This window comes from Columba livia, chromosome 5 (assembly GCF_036013475.1).
Source record: "Columba livia isolate bColLiv1 breed racing homer chromosome 5, bColLiv1.pat.W.v2, whole genome shotgun sequence".
Lineage (NCBI taxonomy): Eukaryota > Metazoa > Chordata > Aves > Columbiformes > Columbidae > Columba > Columba livia.
Genome location: NC_088606.1, coordinates 22,304,707 through 22,321,577, shown reverse-complemented (window position 1 = coordinate 22,321,577; position 16,871 = coordinate 22,304,707). Strand labels below are relative to the sequence as shown.

The 16,871-nt window shown below is 41.8% G+C and overlaps 1 protein-coding gene across 3 annotated transcripts in view; it reads right to left on the bottom strand.

Moving 5' to 3' along the window:
* Positions 1–16,871, bottom strand: part of STON2 (stonin 2) — a 77,765-nt gene that overhangs the window by 40,279 nt on the left and 20,615 nt on the right. For all 3 annotated transcript variants that reach the window (XM_065063750.1, XM_065063752.1, XM_065063751.1), the window contains exon 4: positions 11,741–11,938. In XM_065063750.1, the coding sequence (XP_064919822.1) occupies positions 11,741–11,938 (198 nt within the window). The remainder of the gene's footprint in view (positions 1–11,740; positions 11,939–16,871) is intronic.

The following is a 16,871-nucleotide window of genomic DNA, read 5'->3' as shown; positions in this document are numbered from 1 at the left end:
CTTGCACTTCCAATAGCCCCCCATTACCACCAGCATCACTCTCATGGGAATGCTCACGTGCCTTGCCTCTTACTTGGCTCTGTTATTGAGATGCCATCTGGTGTTGAGGCCTTAATTACTGGTGCTCTGACCTCCCTTAGCTAACCTGCCTTGACCTTTATGAGAGATCAGTTCATCTGACACTGCCTATCTTTGGACACATACATGACTAATCAGGAAATCAAGTGCTTTTCACAGTGTTTTAACTATGCTGTGACAAATAGGCTGCTCCCAAGTCCAGGGCACAAAAGAGCCAAAGGAGCTGAAGCAGATTTCTGAGGAAAATCATTGAGTGCTGTAATTTCAAACTGAACAGAGATGAAAAACATAGCTACAGGGTTTGACCACATCATGGGGAGGCTATCCTAACCCTAAAGAATTTGCAGAGGCACAGGTTTTAACAGAGATACATGATCTTAGAAGAGCCCTGAGTACATACCCATGTTGTTACTCTATGTCACTGCTTCTGTAGTCATGCTAAATCAAGCAGAAAGCTGCTAATGAATGACACAATCTGTATTTACCTTAAGGCCGGACATACTGAAAAAGCCTGAAGTCTACCATGAGCAAGGACAGAGATAAAAAGCACACAGCCCTGCTGAAGCCTTCTCAGCTAAGCATAGTAGACTGTCTGGTTTCAAATACAGCCTTTAAAGTGCAGTGCAGCTTGGTGGCTTTACAAATAAAAGTATATTCTACTGTCTGAGACAAAAAAGCCAGATGAAGATTGTGGAGTCCAGTTACAGCATTAGCTGAAGAGACACACCAGCATTCAAAGGGGAACAATGTACATGCAACTGCATCAACAGAGTGGAATGTCTTTGTGCCTCTCCCTCCCTGGAGATGAAGAACTCAAAAGATTTGCAGGGAATCCTGCAGGTCTCCCAGGATACACCATAGTTCCCGCTAATAATGTGTTGCTGGAGGCAACCAAGCCTGAACAAACAATCTAGGGTAGGAGGAGTGATGGGTTCATAAAGCAAAGCCTCTAGTAAAGCCCCCCTACTTCATTTGTGTAAGCTTTCCCACCCAGATCCCAATTCTATCTGGCTGGCAAAGGGTCTGACACAGAGGAGACACAGCAAAGCACCCTGGGCCGACCTTGTGTCCCGCTTCCAGGGCCAGGTCGCTGTGCTGGAGATGGGGCTCTACTGCTCGACCGAGCATCAAAAGAACGAAGCTGGCGCACTGGCTGGGTGTCAATACCCTGGCACAATGTAGCTCCCTGCTCTGCCAGATGGACCACGTGCCTTTTTGTACCCTGAGTGCTGGCATGTGCTCCCCTTCCATCCTGATCCCTCCCCAAAGACTCATGCCTACCACACAGCATATAAATGCACAATTAGGTGGAGGCAGAACATAAAAGGCACAAACATGCAAAATCACAGAATATCAGGTTGGAAGGGACCACAAGAATCACTTGGTCCAACCCTTCTTGGCAAAAGCACGGTCTAGACAAGATGGCCCAGAACCATGTCCAGCTGAATCTTAGAAGTGTCTAGTATTGGGGAATCAACCACTTCCCTGGGGAGATCACTCCAATAGGTGATTGTTCTCATAGTGGAAAAAAATTTCCTTTTTGTGTCCAATAGAAATCTCTCCAGGAGTAATTCGTACCCATTACCTCTCATCTTTTCCATGTAAAAATGGAGTCTATCTCCTTTGTTGCCACCCTTTAAATATTGGAGCATGGTGATGAGGTGTCCTTTAAGCCTTCTTTTCTCAAGGCTGAACAAGCCCTGTTCTCTCCGCCTTTCCTCATATGGTAGCTTCCCAGTCCTTTTATCATCTTTGTGGCCCTTCTCTGGACCCTCTCCAGCCTGTCCAACATAAATCTTTCTGGTTTTTGTGCTGAATGAATGTTTCTGTTGGGCATCTGAGGAGAAGAACCAGGCTATATGTTTTGATTAAGAAAATCAGGAATCTTAGTGCTTATGCAACAACATGAATTTATTTCACTGCATTCAAACCTGACACACTTCTTACCACACATTTCTTGTAAGAACTTGTGTATCTCAGCACCATACTCACCATTATGCAACCACATTAAAAAAAAAAATCAGAAAAAGAGGATTCATTTCAAATTGGGGACATACTTAAAAAAGCATATGGAAAATGGCCTAAAGCTTGGCAGCTGCCTGTGCTAGGTACCCATTCTTTGTGCAGAGACAGAGTTGTACAGATTATTTTAACTACTATCAGATGTCTGCAACTAATGACAGTACAGCATATACCCTATCTTTTCAAACACTCGCAGGTCTACTAGGTCAGTCTGAATACACACTCAGAGTTACTCTGCTCCCTCCAGCCATACCAGTGCTGCTGTGGAGAGTCATCATCTTCATGTCACCAGGAAAGCAAGATTTCTAAAGATCCATTTCAACATAAACTGAAACCTGGGAAACTGGTAAGTCTAAGCTTACACATTATCTGCATTCCAGATAATAATCAAACCAGCTACTTGCTGAAACACCTACTTCAACATTCCCATTTTATACTATAAGTTACCCTTTGTTACTAACCACTGATCTCCTCTTATCCTACACTTCTCACTTTTTGTGTAGAGCACTGAAGACACCTAAGTGTTAATTTCATGTGTTTATGCTGCTCCTACATTAAATTATTCCATTGCTGCAAAATCTACATTAGGATGTTTCAGGAAGCAGTGCGCTTTGTAATGACTATGTTTGTAAAAATGAGCTACAAGCCCTAGGGCTGGAACCAAATGGTGTCTATTACAGGCACCTACCTTCTCAAATGCTTTGCACACCAAGATCTCAACCAGCGAGGAGATTCCTGCAGGCAGCTGCACCCACAGAGGTCACAAGCTCAGTCTACGCTCAGCGAGTTCATGCCTCTTCCCAGTGCCAGTGCGCATATTCGTGTCTGCACATGCAAAGCCAGCTCAAAGCAAAAAGCACACTCTAAAATGTTAGTTATGCATGTACTAATCAGCATGTAAACCTGACAGAAAGGGAACCTGCCCTAATATTCTGGTTTTCCAAGCAGGTTTAGCTTCATCCCTGGTCTAATGTTTAAACCACCAAAATGAGGGATATTTTTATTTCTTGCAGAGGTGACTTATTTTGTCAGTATCGCTGTTTAATTCTCTCCTACAACTAAAACTCTTATTGAGTTTTATAAAGCTCAATAAAGGTGACACAGGACTAGTCGACCTGCAAAGCTGGGTCTCATAAGCCACACCTTTCTCAGAAATAATCTTTGGTGGCCATGTTACATACTACAGCTAAAGCAAACCACATATATGCATATATAAAAAGCAAGGAAGTGGGGCTGTGGTGATAATTAAACCTGAACAGGTGTAGACATTGTGCCAAAGCTAATGAATACTTTGCCACTTCTCTTTAATAAGAGTGATGATGCAGAACATAGCGTAAAGGGCACAGGAGGCAGGCTAGACAACCAGAAGGAGGGAGTGGAAATAGAAATTAACCTTAGTGAGGTAAGAAAACATTCTGGAGATGTTATTGTGCTCACCACGTCTGATAAGCTCCATTCCTAAACTCTGACAGAACTGACATATATAAGTACAGCTTTCATCACAAGGATTTTAGAAGAATTTGTTCAAATGGGGATGGTACTATACAACTGAAGAATAGTAAATAGAGTAACTGTATTTATAAGGGATAAAACTGACTTTGGAAAATATGAGCTGAAATTCTGACTGCAATAGTATGCAAGACTTTAGAAGCAAGAAGTGAAACACAGAAGATGAAAACGGGGATGGAATCTAGCTTTAAAATATTTAGTTTGTTCCAGCCAAACCGAACAGATTTCTTTAACAACTGATTTTCTAAAGAAAAAAATAGATTTATCTGTATTAGAAAAAGCATTTAATGTGGTGTCACCTGGGAAGGAGTTAAAATGGATACTGATACCAGCGTTAAGACAGAACTAAAAACCAAGCTAAAAGGAAGACAGCTGTTGAGTTCCAATAGAAATACTAGGTTAGAGCACCTACAAGTAGGATTTATTGATTATGACAACATGATTAAGACTATGTTTATCCATATTTTAAAACAACGAGCATGGCACAGAAACGAACATGGTATTTCCTGAATGCACACAATTAGGAGGAACTGGGTATGTAAAGGAAGCTCTGAACATCGTAGTGAAACGTGTATTTCATTGTGAGGACTGAGGTAACAGAAATGAGATGAAATGTAATAACATAAAGTTCACAATCAGGTATTTAAGGACAGATACATTTGTTATAATGAAGCAACTCATCAATTATGTATGAGAGACAATGATCTAGGATATAGACAGTCAATCTGAATATAGTGTAAGGGTACTTGCCTGATACACTACTACAAAAGGAAAGAAGATGTGGAAACAGTAATATCTAGATATTAGGCTATGGTGAGACCTTAGTCTGTGCAACGTTTTGGTTACCACATCCAAGGAAGATTAATTCAAACAGTAACACAAGCTGAGAAGGGCTTGCTAGGATGAGGAGGAGAATGGAGAACAAGAATACTAAAGACCCTGTCTCATTTAGTTTCGCAAATGAAAACAGAGAGGGTTAAAATTACACCGTAAAAATATATTTAAGGGCTTGCACTAGAGAGGGCAAAGAGCTATTTGAAAGACAATATTGGCACAGGAACATGAGGATAGGAAATGGTCATGAATACATTTACATCAGTGTCCTGGGAAATAGCTTCCATTCCCATGGTCTCAAGTGGATCATGTTTAAAGCTGTCTGAAATGTCTACATGTGAAAATACATCAGTTTCAATAAATTGGTGACCAAAATCTGCACTTAAATGGCATAATTTCTACAAAGCTTGCAATGTGCATGAGGGCACAGAGCTACAGGACATAGGTTGAAAAGAACTTTGACTAAACTAAATTACTAGATTTGGAGAGGAACACACAGCTGCAGCTACTTGAAAATTCTGCTGCACCATAACAGGAATAGCTGGGACCTGAGTATTTTGAAAGCAGTTTTAGGTGCCAAATCCAGATCTGGACTACTTCACAATAGATGCTGAGCACTTGAAGGAGTTTTTTATAAAAAACAAATCCTAAGTCATAGTTCAAATCAGTCTCTTTGAGATTTAGAGCAACATCATTAGGAAGTCTACAGGTAAACTGGACTGGCATCCACGTCACAAAATCCGGGGTCACTCTTGGTAACCAAGATCAACCCAAAGGAAGTAGCATGAAGTCTCCTCTTCCTCTCATGTAATGGACACGGTCATAATGCAAATACCAGTTGTATCTGTCCTAAGATTAGGCAGAGGATTTTTGTCTCACCTGTCAAACATAAGGACAAATTGCTTCTGATAACTGATGAGCAAGCTCATTATGCAAAATTTGTGTTGTATCTGTGCTCCAGCATTATTTGTTTTGATCAAGGGTAGATCAGCTAGAAAATGGAGATGTTGAAGTAAAGACATACATTGATCTCCGTACAGTACTCTCATCCAACTCTGCTCATTTCTGACTTGAAAGAGCAGAAAGTGTTACATTTTTTTAAAAAATAATCACAAAAAGTTTCTACGTGGGGACAAAAAAAAAAAAAAAAATTGTCGACATAGAAGCTGGAGGTTTTGCTTAAATGATTCCTACATTCTTCTTGTTTTTAAGAAACCTTCCTCCCATTTCATCCCACACTGTTCTTTGAGCAGGTGACTCTATAACTGACCCCCTAAAGGCGTTTGTCAGCACTTTTCCAATTCCTGTGCTGTGTAGTCCAGTGATCCCCTGAGCCTTCCTTAGGTTTCAGATTATACCAGAGTGAGGGAGAAAAAAGCAAATTCATGCATTTGGGCATCACAAAAGTTCTCGTTCTTACTTGCTATCTGCTCCTGCTGACTTTTTCACCTGCTGTTTCACACTGCCAGTTCTATTCAGCCCCTTCATATTCAGACAGGAAATTCCACACAGAACTGGGATCTCTAATTAAGAGCACATGAAATGACTTACAGTTCCTGTTAATTAGCACTACTGTGGAAACCTTGCTTGCTTCTTTGCCTCACAGAATTAACAGTGGAAAACATGAATTCTTAAGCAGGTAATTTCTCCAAGTGGCGAAGCTCGCTGCTGCGTGAGAGTTGCAAAATGGGACTCCCCAGGGTGCAGCCAGCTCCCCAGGGCACCAGCCATGTCACCCCCACAGCACACAGCTGGGACAGTGCCACACCACTGCCACTCCATCACTACAGTGACCTTGTCACCTCCTGCCAGTGGTACAGCAGCGTGCTGCTAGGAACTGAATGCAAAAGGTGAGCTAACACTGCCGAAGATTGTCACTCGTGTTTTCCACTTCCAAAGAGCTGGATGTCAGGAGGTGCCTTGGTGCTCTTCCCTCCCAGCAGCTTTCAGCTCACAAGCTATTTAGCATCCTGCAGAATTGCTCCAAACAAACCGAGACTTTCCTCTTTCAACACAGCAATCACGGATAGCCAGTACACGTAAGTGTTCCATTTCCAATTAAGCTTCAAACTGAAATGTCCTGCCCAGCTGCAAAATCTCCTACTGAAGTCCTCTGGCTTATCACGTTGCCATGTGGCTTTCTGCACTGCATTAGAGAGCAAATGGAGGCAATGTAAACACTGTGGCTGAAGAATCACAGCCTGACAAACACAAATAAAGAAAGGGCTTCGTACCACCTAGTCTGCCTCACTGGCATGAGATAAACTACAAAGCATCTACCCACATCTATTCTCTTGGGACACTGCCTACACAAAGGGATATTGGCAGGTCAGTCCCATGACTGGGGCTAGAATTCTGGCCACTTTGCTTTCAGCTGCTCTGACTATATAAAACCACCAGTGAGTAGGAGTGGAACGAGTGAAATTCATTAAGAACACCATGTAGGTTCAGCACTTAGCTCTTTATAACAAAGTACAAGCCTGCTACAAATCTGTGTGCCTGCAGTTCAGAACAGCCATGAGGAGAAAACTCAGCACCTGAACTAAGAGATGCTCCTTTAGCCAGGGCCAATGACATGGATGAGATCAGAACTGATGCTACGCTGGCATGCAGGTGAGAAAACACATGGAAAAAATCCTATATTTTTATATATACATACTTCTAATAAAAATGTTTTTAATTAAAACATTTTTAAGCAATAATAAAAATCAGAGCCAGTTCTTTCATGTTGCCACTTCCTCCTCTCACACTTTGCCTCTTCCCTGTCTTAGACCCGGTGTTTTCATGGATGTAGAATAGCAAGGGAGGCCTGATTAATTCACAGGAGCAGAATAAGACTCAGCCTAATAGGAATTAGGAAGAGCAGACCCTTTTGAGCTTTCTTCTAACACCTTTCTTGCTGTGACAGCAATACTATATCCTCTCGTCCTTGCACCCTGGAATTCCTCATCGTTCCTGAAGAAAAAGCAAGTATCTGATAGTCCTAGCTTCAACCACTCTTCTTTGGGAGGCAGGGTAATACTTTGAATACTTTGAAAATAACAACATTCTCGGAATTAATTCCTTGTGCTATTTATTAACTTTCTGGATTTTGAACAGCTGGGGTCACGCATGCAAATGTTTATCTCCAAACATGCAGATGTTCTCAGAAAACAACAACACAGCGATTCCCTCAGTGTCCCAGAGCTTCAGGAAAATGCCAAACAGAACAACTGGTCAGCAAACTGAACCACCAACATGCCCAGCATAGCTGCAGCTCTTCTAAGATACAAATCAGAACAGAAACAACAAAAGAACTAGCAATACAATGCACCCAAAATAACTATTAGAGAACTCATGTGTACAAGGCTAATCAGCTTTTTATATGTATATATATACACACACACAGCATTATTATCCCACATAGATTTTATTATATGTTCTATTTATAATAGAGTTTATTAACTATGCAAATATATCTTATCTATTTTATTATATGTATTGATCACATATATTTTTTTGTATACAAGTCAATATTTATTTTTAATTTATATAAATAAAATTATTTTAGAGATAAATGGCAAAGTGCAGAAATCCAAATCAGCTATGAGGTATCTGTGCTTAACCTCAGAACAGACCCCAGTGTTTCCAGATCCATAATCCTAGCTACAAGGTGGCCTCTCCCTCGCTCCTCTGACATGTAGATATTTGGCCTTTTTTGAAAGCTGAGACAGGCATCTGCTTCAGAATGAATCAATACTTGTATTGTATCAGTAACAGAGATGTCCTGTGTTACTTATCTTGCAGAGTACGGCACAAACGCCAAAAGTTTCTGCGCCTTTCCGTGCTCATTGATCCAAGTTGAGCAACACAGCGATGCATGGTAGAAAGCTCTGCAGAAATGGCCCACTTTACCAGCACCAAATACAGCTTCATACACCCTGTGAAACCCTAGCTGCTGTAAAGTGCTTGTTGTTATAATCATATAAACACGCCCACATTAAATGGGCAGTTTGCTATCACTTGACCCAAATTTATTGGCTAGCTGCTGCAGGCTAAAATAGCCTCCTCATACTGACAAAGATGAAAATAACATAAAAGGCCAGAGTTCTTGGTGCCAGAGTTCTAACTAGAAGAGACAATGAAGTGCAGCATATTCTAGCTGCACTTTGATTGAAGGCAAATCTTTTTCAGCTCTGCTTGTGCAGTATTTACCTTCACCGCTGTGCAGTCTACTGCCTTTACAGGATGTCACTGAGCTTATCCTGACACCATCAGGCTTTCTGCCGTGCTCCCGTAGTGAGGGTAAACTCTCAGGCTAGGATCGTTCAGGTCTCTAGCATCTTTCTCAGATATCTGTGTAGGTCACATCTTACATAAACAGAGGCACTAGATAAAGCTCAAGCCCATGGAATTGTGTTGCACTCAAATCTTGTGTCAGTTGTGAGAAAGGTGATTCCCAGACAATTTTACCTGCTTGGAGCCTACCAGCCCTGGACACCAGGATGTGCATTCTCACTGCTGGGACTCAGCTTTGGCTACACCCCTAGTCAGACCTACCTCAGGCTTCCATCTGCTCCCACACGAAACCCCATGCCCCAGCCTCCTACAGGCAGCTGATGCTTAGGCATTTTGCAGGCAGCCTGAAGTCAAGACAGTGATATTATGGCACAGACTATCCTGGATGCTCTTCTGTGCTATTCAGACAATAAAAATTCACCATGGCTAAAACAGTTATTTTACCCCGTGTCTGACCATTGAGTAGATTTTTTCACACTTTTGTCACTAACAGGTTTTTCTTGCTTGAAACAATATTAAACCGGAGCTACTCTTATTGTCCTGATTGTCTACCATCACTAAGCAGATCAAAAATTTCTTCCTTATTTTTGTTGGGATTTTAGCAGTGAAAGGAATCTGATTTTTTTTCTCTCCATCAAGCTTAACCTTGGACTCAACATATTGGCTAACAGTCAATGTGACTTCACCATCACACAGAGCATGAGGATGTCTCACTTTTCTTTCATCAAAATAAAATAAGTTATTTCATTGCCTTGATGGAGCCTTCCACCTCCACTGCAGACTCAGGCAGCCAGCCTTTTGAGAAGAGAAATGGAAATCAAATGCTTAGATCGAGTTAGGTTTGAATGACTGAATTTCTGGAGAAGGGCAGAGAGGAGGGAGAGGAAAAAAGCCATAATGCATTTTTGTTCATTTATGCACTGTGAGGGTGGGATGAAGGTGGAGCGAACAACAGAAAAGCAGCCAGAAATGTACAACAGCTGCATGGCCACCAGGTCCTCAGCTCCCTCACCTCCACAAACCTTGCTTGATGCCAGCAGGCACCTTGCGGGGCGGGCTGTGAGCCATCCCACCAACAGGAACAAACAGATGCGCTTTGTTCATGCTGCCCTTTGCAAACTCCACGCTTGGTGGTACGAAGACTCAATGTATTTCTTACTACAGTTCCAGTACCACTAAGGTAGTGTATCTTACAAGTTTTAGTTAATGACGCAGCCTTGCCTATGTTACCTGCTTTTTTACTTTTAAAAATTTATAGGTGGTTGGAATGATTTTTTGTACCTGTTTTGATAATAAATATGCTAGTTTGTGACTGACTAGGAAAGAAGGAAGAGTAAGAAGGTTGCATACAAAGCTTTTACCGAAGTATCAACTTTTGGCCATATATAGCAAATGACTCCATATGTATGCCAGTGTTATACACCACCATTTTTGCCTTTACTTTCTCTATATGATGCAAGGTATGTATGAACCAGGCATCCCTCATTTCCCTTGATCACATGCAGACAGTCACAGTGAAAAAAGCCACCCTTTGGCAACCTATACCAAATCAACAAACCAGCAATATCCAGCACATAGTTCAGATGAAAACCCTTACACTTCTCCTTAACATACACGAGCTCATCAGAACAGAACTGATGACCACACTGGCATCCAAACAGTTGGCACATGATCCAGCTTGCCTGTTCTACCTTTCTACCAGTGGTTTCCAGACTCAGAAGCACACCAAGCAGAGGATTCTAAAATAAAAAACAGTCTGAGAGACTTGTGGTAACTGTTATTTGAAGGAAGAAGGGCCTCTACTCATCCAAAGTGAGTACTACTTCCCCACAAATCCTTTGTCTTAAGCGCCCAGCTAGTACATACCATGCTGCTGTTTATGAACCTTCCTTGATGTCCAAGCCAGTTTCACTGAACCATCAAACAACACGTTTTTCAGGTAATGCATGTATGTGCTCTTTATGAAAGGGACATATGACCTCAGTGGGGCTTAGGAAGTCTAAGAAAGTCCGCTCTCCCCAAACAGATCTTATTTCACACACACTGTTACATTCACCACCTGACAGAAACACATTAAATACCTCACGTGACTGAGCTATCATGACACCAGCAAACCAACCTTCATCACCAAACTGGATACCTACTGACCTTCCTCAGCCTGAGAGGAACAGCTTCCAACATACTGCAGAATGCTTCCTCCTGCAGCTGAGTACTTCTAACCTTTTTGTGTCCTGACATGCCAGCTCTTTCTATGCTCTGTGAAAGTCTGCTTTGTCACACAGGAGTTCTCATCAGCCCAACTCTGGGATGACACAGGTGGCACCACTCTGCTTTATTTCTCCAGCATCAGAGATTATCTAGAGTACAACTGAACAGCAATGACCTACAATATCATACAGCACATCTTTCCAGAGTCAGGGTACCACCTGAATAGATCCCTACAATGTCAGACAAAGGATCCTTAAATGATCACATCTGCTGCTAAACCATCCTCTGTCATCTCCTACATTCTCTCTGCATTACTGTACAGCCAACAGCGCCAAGCACAGTGCAAGGAACGTATCCAGCAGCCTGGATCTGTGTCTTGGCACTCACTGAAACAGAGAGCCATGCAGAGCTGGCCCTGCCTCAGCTGAACACACTGATGAGTTAAGAAAATATCTGCATAGAAGTTCTGGAAGGGCAGCCAGCTTCTCCCACAACAGACTGAGAGCGAGCTCCCAGGTCAGCTTAAGCTGATGTGGTACGCAAAAACCAGAAATGCTCCAACATTTCACTCAGACAAATTTACCAAAAAGTACATAGTTGCATTTGGCTCTTGCTTTAGGAGCCTGCACAGATCAGGTGTGTGTCAAATCCAGGTGTGATTTTTTTGGGAATTGGACTAGAACAAAATGTTAGTCTGCCTAATCTTTGAGCTTGTTCTGCTCTGGATCCATTCCCTGTAGCTCACTTCTGAGCAGTGAGTTTGAGTAGCATCAAAAAGATCAAGATGGAAGCTTGGAGGCTTCCCTCTTACCAGGTGAGTCTGCGGCAGACGTTCCCCCGCTGGTCAGGTCCTCAGTGTTAACTGACTGCAGATCTGTGTAGGAGGGAGCAATGCTTGGGCTGCTGGTGTCTTCCGAGTTGGTTGTCCAGCTGCTCTCTGAGGCACGGGTTCGCCTCTCGGAGGAGTTGGAGGAGGGGGATGTCCAGCTGGGTGCTTTTGATGAAGACACTGGAGGTAGATAACACACAGGTACCGGTTAGAGACTTACAGGGCAATCTTCCAGAAGATCACAACTATTCCAAAGACACATCACATCAGTGTACTAAGACTCTGTAAATATAAATTTCAACATCCACAGCAATGCAGTTGTTTTGTAACAAACACACAGCAACTTCAGTAGTGCCTGGCACTGTTATCCTCCAGCACTGCTCAGCTGTCTGCCTTACATCCCTTACTGCTGGCACCTGAATGTTTCCCTGCTGTTCAAGTTTTGTAGAAGCTGTGACTTTTCAGAGCAGGCAGATTTCATGTTTCTGCCATCGCAGACAAGATCTGAATACGTGTTGTGAAACGCAGAGAAGTTTTTATAGTACCACAGATTTTTATGAAGTGGTTTTCTGATATTTAATTAAGCATTCCCTACCTGTGACACCTACTCAAATGCAGTAATCATCTTAGGAATTCTCCACATGGGAGGAAGAATATGACTGAAAATGACTTACTGATGTGGACTAGAAATGGCTTTTGTTTCTGAACATGCAGGACAGAGTGCCCCAATCTGAATATACTGCATAAGATTCTTGCTCAGTTTAGGCCAAAAATCCTGTTCTACTCACTCACTAGACTTGCATGTCAAACAGTAAGTCCTGCCTAACCATCATCCAAAGTTCAGAACACGATCTTATACATCTACTGCTATGAATGTGTACTCTATACTCTGTGCATTGCATACTCTTTGCCCTAACAAATGTTAGGAGCAATGAGCAACTCCAGTGAGGAAATAAAAAACCAAAAATGCAGTAAAGAAATCTTCCTGAACTAAGGAAAGGCATATTGGTAGAACCTAATTCTAATTTAACATGAGCATTATAACTGTTTTTTAAGTTAGTACATCTGTGTTTATATTTTAAACCAACAAAGATCTCAGTGCACCCCAAATCTTGCAGTTACAGAACAACCAGTGACAGAGGTTCTCTTCTCCCCATGTACTACATAAACGACTCTTACTAGATTGACAGACATTTGGAAAAAACGGTGAGTTAATGTTAAAGAGGATTTCTCTCTGCTCTATCAAAGCGGTACAATGGGACACCATTTCATTAAGGGAACCTTGCTGTGTGCATAAAGGGACTATCTAAACAGTGCTCCCTACCTTGCCAGTTCAGAAGTGCAAATTTATTTTATATAGCTGCAATTCTACCTCAGGTAAGCAGGTATTAATATATTTATATTTGTACAGCTGTGAGCCTATGTAAGGAGTTGCTTCTGAGTAGAGTCATCCCTAAGGATGAGGAGCTGAAAGTCAGGAGATGTGTCTCCTTCCTGCACATGTTGACAACTGCTGTGCTGAGAGTGTTGTGACCACGAAACCCCACTTCTCCCTCCAGTAATTGTGCACTGTGTTGTGCTTGACACCTGTAGAGAAAGGACAAGTGTGTGATTATAACGTCAGTCCCTCTCTCAGCCATTTTGCTAAACAAGGCATAAAGCACCTGAAAAGCCACCTTTAAAACTTCACTTGAAATCGCTTGACAGTCAGAATTATTTATTTGGACACAGAGGACAAGCTGAAAAGCTGAGCTCCATACATGAGCCAGGAGCAAGAGCAAAGGGCTTTTAAGTGTTTTATATATGGAATTCTAGAAATTGTGGAATTATTTTATAAAAAAATATCTTAGATTTGCAATGTTTCTTTTTTTTTGCTTAAAGCCAGTCACAGCAACATGAAAAACCTAAGTTAATTTAGAAACACAGAAGATTTAATAATTCATATACTGTCAACTAGTTTTGTGCTTTGCAAAACCAGCTTTTGTCGAAGAGAGAAACTGACTGCAATAGTGTTGCAGAATACTTATATAGAAGTGCGAATTAATTTTATTCCAAATAAGTTGTGCCACTTCAGAAGAATATAATTATTCGTTTTTTCTAAAGAAGGAGACTTGTGTTTTGGAAAACTGTAACCATACAGAGCTTTTTCTGAAACAGATATTCTTTAAAGTCTTACTATAATCGACTTACACCTACCACTGTTTCAGGTTCCCCAACGCTAACCCTTGGAAGTAGTAAAAGTGCATTTTTCCCTATGCTGAGTCAAACAACAATCTAATCAATCACAAAAAAAAAAAAAAAAAAGAAAAACAGAAAAAAAAGACAAGAAGTAAAAATGTAGACATGTTTAGGTCCCTTTTCAGATGCTCCTGCTGCTCTTCAGACTCCTGGAACTGCTGAAACTCAGTTTGTAAATAAGCTAGGTTTTTTCTCCTAGAAATTTGGAATTTGGTGTCTAATGTCAATAGATGCACAGTAACAGCCTTTCAGCTGCAGGAATTCTCAGAAATCTGTTTATGTTGAAAGTCCACTGCTAGAACTATCCCTAACAGGCAAACTCTGTAGCATGCCTAGGACACTGAAAATCAACTCATTGTTTCCCAAACTGTTTTCTTCCACATGGATTTTACATTTCTTAACGTGTTTGTTCCTAATACAATGGATTGCTTTTAATATGCAGATTTACCTTTAAGCATTCATTCCTCTTTGATGTTTTGAGGACACATCACTACACCATATTACAATCAACCTTGTCAGCACCACACTGTTTCCTTTCCTACCACACAGGACCTCAGATTTTTCTGATTTTAGGACAGCATCACAATTGGTCTGGCTTTCAGCTGCTCACCTCGTGTTGCACATACTTCCTATTTTCAGACAGAGCTGCACAAAATGGTTAAATTGAGATTTGCCTTACTGTGGGAAACCTCTCAAGGGACATGGTAGGAGTCCAAGTTACTTGAGCCATTTAAAAGTAGACAAAGTTCTCGAGAAGAAGTGGTGGGGGGGTAGGGGGCGGTGTGTGAGGGGTGGGTGTTGTATGGAACAGATGATGTAACAGATCTTGCTGTGCTCTAATTTTGGTGCTTTGCTGAATACCTCATTGAATTCAAGAGTGCAGCTAACACCGATAGAATACGAGATTGCCCATTGTGTAACAAATGCAAATGTTATGTCACCAGCTGGCTGTGATCATTTAGAGATTATGTAATGTTTGTGATAGGAACACTCGAGTGAGCCCAAAAGTCTCATTTTTCACTTTTGCAGTACCAGTTTGACTAGCCTGATAGTAACTATGAGAATAATGTTTATAGTGCCACAGACTTTTATAGAGCAGTTTTATTATAATTAATTAAGCATTCCCTGTCCGTGCATTCTCCAGCAAAAGGAAAACGAGGAAGGGGGTACCACAATACATCATTTTTGCGACTAAATGTTTCTGTGGCCTTGCTCAAGAGTTACTGCTTCCCAGGGAGAAATCCAGATCCTTTGGCAGCTGTCAGTTAAGAATGCATAAACCTAAAAAGCGGAAATATTTTGAAAGGAAGATTTTTGCCTAGCATTTACTTTGTCTATACCAGGTAGAATGAAGGGTTTACAAAAATGCCCTAAATAAATATCATTTCCGCTATGATGCTCACGATGGGTGCTTTTCTTTGCTACTACTGAGGTCTTGACTTCTCACATTCAAAATTTGTTGCCTGTGTTTTCAGCCCTGTCTCTTACTATCAGTCCCCCTAATTTCTGCTCTGTCTTCCCTTTTCCCAGGGCAACAAGGGTTCAACATTAGACTCGTTTTTCTTTCAAACATATTCCCTATAGGATAACCACTACATGACGGTTGTCTTTAAAGTATTCTTTTTTCTTGACTGTGAGCACTTTGAGACAAAGATCTTCCAGGGGAACCTGTGCAAAAATACTGTAGGAACTATGGCTGGAGTAAGACAGCATCTCTCTCTCCTAGGGCCCATCTTCCCCGCTCTCACAGCACTCTGGAAATGCCAATTCACAAGCCATTTTCAAAACCTGTTTCCAGGCAGCCTGGCCATCAGCCTGGGGAATGATCTAGTGGGCTGTGCAGCTGCTTCAGCATGGACAGACAGATGATTTCCCAACAGTGCTGGAGCCCTGACAGGAATGTGGTCAGGATGCTGAGCCTTCAGGACATTGCTCTTCACAGCTGCCTGCACAGGAAACAGATTTCAAACATCTCCATCCTTCTCACACCAATCCATCTGTCCATAGTTGCCCTTTATCCACTTCCCCCTGGCCCGTATCTGGCTATTTGCTATTGTTCTTATGCAGGCTGTTTGCTACTGGAAATGAATAATTGCTGTCACCACAGGCTTTCCCCTGAGTGTGTCAGTGTGTCGTGGTTATAACACAAAGTCCCCAGCTTTGCTGCCGCCCATAGAAAAAAAGACGAGACCTGCAAATTAATTGAGAACAACAAAGCTGAAGTTTATCCTGCTTCTTCCTGTCAATGTCCTCAGAGTAGAGGGCCAGAAACAACGAGCTGTCATCTCTTCTGCCCCACGATCTTCCCTTTAGAGGCTGTCAGATGTACTGGTCTTGCCATTTTTAAGATGGGGTCCAGGAAGGAGTGAAGCTAGCTCATAAATGAGGATTTCAAAATATCCACATCACCTCCTTAGACTTCCCACATAGTTACAGAAAAACAGCCTCCCATACGAGAATTACATAGAGTAAGAAAGCAAGAGCCCTGATCTGACTGCCAGGGGAACCATCTTCCTCCATGAATCTCAGTCAGATGCTAAAAGTTAGTGTATGAATACTCCCCCAGTAGCATGGATCACTTGGGACAAGCCTCTACAGCAGCACAAATGGGTGCCTTCTTCAAAACAGCAATGCTTTGGAAAGTGTTCTCTGGGATATCCTAGAGCTCTGCCTACAACCTAGTGTCCCCTGTGACTGAAAACACAAACCAAGAGGCAGTGATTTTGCTAAGCACAGACCTTAAGACTGGGTTACATCCCTTTAAGGATGGGAAATCAAGTAATGTGCCATTAAATTAGCTTTATGGAAGTGTCATTGTTATGGCTAACTTTGTTTAGGCAAGTAAATTTTTTTAACAAGATTGTGCACTCGAAGA